Raw genomic sequence first — 5,417 nt, 5'->3', positions numbered from 1 at the left:
TTAAGAGAAATAATTTTTCAAGTTCTGTCACGCGATAACTTGGACCGATCAGCCATAAAAGGATTCTTTCTTCTGGGCTAGGCTTCTTCGAAGAACTCGGCCCATCAAGAACACGAAATTGTGGTTGTTGTCCACAGTCATCAACACGAAATATGAACTAGAACTGGGCAAGGCTTATTGTTGCCTTCAACGCCTGTCGGCTTATAGGTTCGATCAGGCCTAGTTCCAGTGTAAAGGCGAAAGTGCAATTAATATTTCATAGGATATTTGTGCTCGGCTAACCAATCGCTAATTTTTACTATTCATATTGTATTCATATCATGTTAACTACATTCGCCGGTGGATGGACCGGATTCTGCAAGTGTTATTTTGTGCCTCGTGCGTTACATTCAGTGTCAATGTGAAGTATTCATACTAATGATTTCACCAATGTCATCGAACTTCCAAAGGTTTCACAAACCAAACTTTCCAGCCCTCCAGTTTGAACTGCTAGCATCCCATCGCCAGCGTCCCCGTCCTTCACATTTCCAGTCTTCCAGTTTGAACTGCCAGCTTGGGGAATCTAACCCCGGGTCCCACCTTGTAACAAACTTAGCAACTGCTCAGCATCGTCCCTGCAAATACCCGTGCCGCCTCGCCAATTTGGCAAGCCTTTACGCTTTCAAACGAGAACGACGAGGGAGAGCGAGAGCAAGAGCAAGAGACGAGCGATCGAGAGGAGAATACGGAAGAGTCAGGGGAGCGAAGGAACGATGGCCGACACCAGCTATTGGGAGTGGATGGGCATCGAAGTCTGCGCCGTCGCCGAGCTCATCGTCTCCTTTGCCATCGTCACCACTGTCCCGTGCCTCGTCTTCTATTTCGGGTACAACTCCGTCTTGCAGTGGTGGGAATCGCCACGGTTCCGCATCTTGAGGCTCGGCGGCGTCACCACCCTGAGGCAGAAGCTGAACTACCACTGCACCCTGTGCCAAGGCAGCATGGAGGCCGGCGAGAATGTCCGCAAGCTCTCCTGCAACCACGTGTTCCACTGCGACAGCAGCGTCAAGTGCGAGGGCGTCGACCAACGGCTTTGCACTACACCGATGACGCCCTGGAACTGCCCGATCTGTGACCAGGTTCTCCATCCCGTGCTGCCGTGGAAACGGACACCGCCACCGTCGCCACCACCTCCACAAAAAGCATCGGCGGCAGCGCAACAACAGTTGCCGCGGAAGTCGTCGTCGACGCGGGATTTGGAGGACCCACTGCTTCCGAGGCACGGCGAGAAACGGACGCCGAGGCCGCTTCAGTTCCGGTGGACAGCGAGATAGTAGAGGAGGCGCCTTCATCGCAGTCGACACGCGCGTGATCAAGCTTGGATAGGACGCTGTTGACACGTCCTGTGGGCCGGTCTGGAACTGGATCAGTTCTCGCAGAGGTTCTTCAAGGATTCTTTCGTCATTTCTTTTTCTGCATTCTTTGGAACTGATCGAGGGTAGTGCGTCTTTCTGATGATCGGTGTTCAGCTTTTGCTTCCTTCGAACTCATCGAGCTTAGTTGCGTTCCTGTTCTTTTGTTCAGACTACCTTAACGAACCAAAATGTCTGAATGCCAAGAAACGATGACTTGTTAGTCCTAGGATCAGCTATAATGTTCCAACAAAAGCTAATAGATCCTTGGTTAATTGCTATTATACTCTGTTCAATTCTCTAGTACCTCGAAGTGAGAATGATTTCAGTATGAACTGTTAGCAGCATGGTTTGCTAATTTCTTGCATAGTGCTTGACATCAATTGTTTTATCTGCTGTCCCGAGAGCCAAAACGCTGTGGGTTTGGTATGTCTGTGCATTCTTGGAACTGATCAAGAGTAGTCTGGTGGTACGTGTTGTCTGATGGTATGGATTACTTCTTGAAAGATTCCTCCGTTGTTTCTGTCATTTGCTTTCTTGGAACTGGTCGAGCTTAGCTGCGTTCCTGCTCTTTTGTTCAGATTTGTGTTCAGCTGTGACGATCTGAATTTCTTGATCTCAATAACGATGATTTGTTAGTTCATGGATCAGTTACAATGTTCTGACTGAAGCAAATAGATCCATGGTTCATTGATCTCGTACTCTGCTCAATTGCTTTGTGACTCAATGTGAGAATGATTTTTAGTATAAAATCTGCTCGCAGCATTGTTTGCTAATTTCTTGCATTTTTGTGTTTGACATCAGTTGCTTCATCTACTAGTCCTTTTCTTGAACCTGAGCAAAAACTTGTAGCTGTAGGTAGATGGTGAAGTTTGTAAAGGCTTAAGACTGAAAAAGTTTGTCTGCCGCAAAACTTGTCTGTTGGTTTTAGCAATTTACTCTGTCAGGTGATCAGGTCCGGTAATGACAAGTGCAATAGTTGATTGGGGTTTCTCTATAGATGAAAGCTTAGTTTCATGCTTATAGTCTGAACCCTGAACTCGCTTATGGTCTGAACTCTGTACCGTACACAAGATGGACAAACTATGAATGAAAAGTAGAATATGTGTACAGAAATTTTGATTGGGCATTTGAATAACTTATTACGCTGTGTGTGTGTATTAGAGAGAGAGAGAATGTAGCTGTAATTTCAAGCATATTCCCTTTCGTGAATTAGAATCTGATTTGGTCTAGTAGAGCCTTTTTTTTTGGAAAATTTCATAAATCTTATCATAGAGCAGTAAGACGATTGCTAAGTACAAAGATGAGAAGGAATAAAACACTTTTATGCGAAACAAAAAAAGATGGCCCAGTAAGTGAGGAAGAAATCAGCAGGTACTATGGTGCTGTTTGGTTCAAAAAATGTAACGCAAATGGTAATGGTAATGGTTTCGGCTCGATTACTGGCGGTAACAAATTTGAATAGGCTGGTATCAAATTTTAGTGTGGTATCTGATTACGGTTGGACTAAAACAAACATGATTTAACGTTATCCGTTACCCATTACGTTACAAATATGTGAACCAAACGGCACCATGTTCTTAGCATATCTGTTCTCGTACAACAATAAGATAATGAACCAGACAACATTAAGTCATGCCCATAGAGAATCAAGCCAATTGGGTAGTGACAACTTGTGCTACAATTCTAAGTAAAAACAGAGTTTCTAATTGACAAATAAATTTCCCATGACTGGGACATTAATAGTGAACGCGTACAGAGTTTTCACCCTTAACGATTTCAGCAATATATAGTACGAGATTGTCTCATTTATGTTAGATTCAAAAAAGAAGATTACAAAGTTGTATCATGCAATTCTGAATACATGTAATTGTCAGGAATTTTGTATCCTACAGAACAGATGCTTGTAGCGATGTGTTAGTAAACTCAATGTTCAAGTGTAAACCCCAAAAAGTTTGTTTTAGAGTCTAGGTATTTTTTATTTTACTTATTTATTAGAGAAGAGAGTATAAATTAAGAATTTATTTGTGTGAATTATGCATTTGAGATATGTCCCTTTAAATAAACACTAAATAAAAATATGTATTTTGCATATCATGATGGTATTCTTGATTGTGCATTTGAATTTGAGTTGAAAATTTAATTTGGATTTGATTTGAAATTGGAATTTGAAAACAACAACAGAAAATTTAAAAATAAAAATAAAATGGAAAGAAGACTCGCGGACTGGAACCTTTTGCGAGCGGCCCATATCCCCTTCCTGCGCGGCCCAGAGAATCCTTTTGTGCGCGCTCCTGCCGCTGTCCGGTGGGGCCATGATATCAGCCGGTTTGCTCACGCTCGTCCGCATATGTTCCAAATGGGGGGTCACTGGCAGAAGGGTCCACAGAACGGATCTATACTATTTCTTTCCATAGACGTGCTGAGCGGTGGGGTCACCTTGCCAGCTCGTTCTTCCATCACCCTGTGCTCGACTAGGAAATCTTAGAGCTGATTTGGTGACCGGGGATTCCGAGGGGAAGAAATCCTCTTGCTATTCAAAATTAAATTGCAAGGGAATTTCTCCCCATAGATCCCCTAGGGATCTCTAATCACCAAATCAGCTCTTAGTCGTGGATCCCCATACCGGCCAGTCGATCCCTCTCGGCATGAACTCTTGTGCTGCAAAGTATATATAGTCGGGCGTCCACCAATCCCCTTAGTCGTGGGCTCGTGGCAAGTTGAGGGCCCGAGAACACCGTCGTCGAGAGCTAGCAGACAACATGGGAGGAGAGAGAGACGACCAACATAGTCGGGGTCGAGATATACTCTCATCCAGCCCTTGCACTACACCAAAATAGTAAACTTCCTAGAGCCTAAACCCTAGGAAGTTAGGCCTAAACTCTAGGAAGTTAGCGAAACTCTCGGAAGTTAAGCCATCTGTTGGGGACCTTCGGCATCCGAAGGTCCTCAAAAACAGGATTTAACAGTATTTCTGGAGTATAATGTGTGAACAGGTATCTTCGGATTCAAGTCAGCATCACAGTAGACCAGAGTAATACGAAGGTTGATACAGAGCCGAAGGTGTGAGCAGGAAAGCTTCGGCGCAGTAGCAAAAAGTGAAACCGACTTATAGATGAAAAGGCTATTTAAACCTCGACAGATTACTATAGAATTATTATCAAGTGTAAAGGGCATGAATGTAATTTTGTATGGGTTGTGTCCCGTACCTATAAATAAGAGAACAGTACCCCCGTACTGTTCACGCTGACTTGGCATTCGCTTTTTGCGTCACGCTTGTACTATCATCTCCTTCCAGTTGAAGGTACACTTGTAATTCAATTCCTGTTTATGCCTGATAATAATAGATAATTGTTTATGTTGTCTTTTATATTCCTTACATTTCATCCTTCGTCACTATATGATGAATTTATGGAAGTACGTCCTTCATAACCTTCGTCCAGAAACCATTATATCCTAAAGGAAATAATGCTTCGAAGGACGAAGGACTTTAACGATTAACATTTTCGATGTTGGAGACTTGTTCTCAAATGCTATGAGTTAAGAACAAGGCAACATAGAAAATGTTAATCGTTAAAGTCCTTCGTCCTTCGAAGCATTATTTCCTTTAGGATATAATGGTTTCTGGACGAAGGTTATGAAGGACGTACTTCCATAAATTCATCATATAGTGACGAAGGATGAAATGTAAGGAATATAAAAGACAACATAAACAATTATCTATTATTATCAGGCATAAACAGGAATTGAATTACAAGTGTACCTTCAACTGGAAGGAGATGATAGTACAAGCGTGACGCAAAAAGCGAATGTCAAGTCAGCGTGAACAGTACGGGGGTACTGTTCTCTTATTTATAGGTACGGGACACAACCCATACAAAATTACATTCATGCCCTTTACACTTGATAATAATTCTATAGTAATCTGTCGAGGTTTAAATAGCCTTTTCATCTATAAGTCGGTTTCACTTTTTGCTACTGCGCCGAAGCTTTCCTGCTCACACCTTCGGCTCTGTATCAACCTTC

At 42.9% G+C, this 5,417-nt stretch overlaps 1 protein-coding gene across 1 annotated transcript; it reads left to right on the top strand.

Moving 5' to 3' along the window:
* Positions 1-521: 521 nt before the first annotated feature.
* On the top strand, positions 522-1,690 carry LOC100276993 (uncharacterized). Its single transcript, NM_001150670.2, has one exon. The coding sequence runs from the start codon at positions 753-755 to the stop codon at positions 1,311-1,313; it is 561 nt and encodes a 186-aa protein (NP_001144142.2). The 5' UTR covers positions 522-752; the 3' UTR covers positions 1,314-1,690.
* The last annotated feature ends 3,727 nt before the right edge of the window (positions 1,691-5,417 follow it).

Source organism: Zea mays, chromosome 2 (assembly GCF_902167145.1).
Source record: "Zea mays cultivar B73 chromosome 2, Zm-B73-REFERENCE-NAM-5.0, whole genome shotgun sequence".
Taxonomy (NCBI): domain Eukaryota; kingdom Viridiplantae; phylum Streptophyta; class Magnoliopsida; order Poales; family Poaceae; genus Zea; species Zea mays.
The sequence above is the reverse complement of the archived record's forward strand: the minus strand, read 5'-3'. Positions and strand labels throughout refer to the sequence as shown.

What these genes read in the sequence shown, in the direction of transcription:
- LOC100276993 (NM_001150670.2), top strand. Translation starts at nt 753, where the DNA reads ATGGCCGACACCAGCTATTGGGAGTGGATGGGCATCGAAGTCTGCGCC.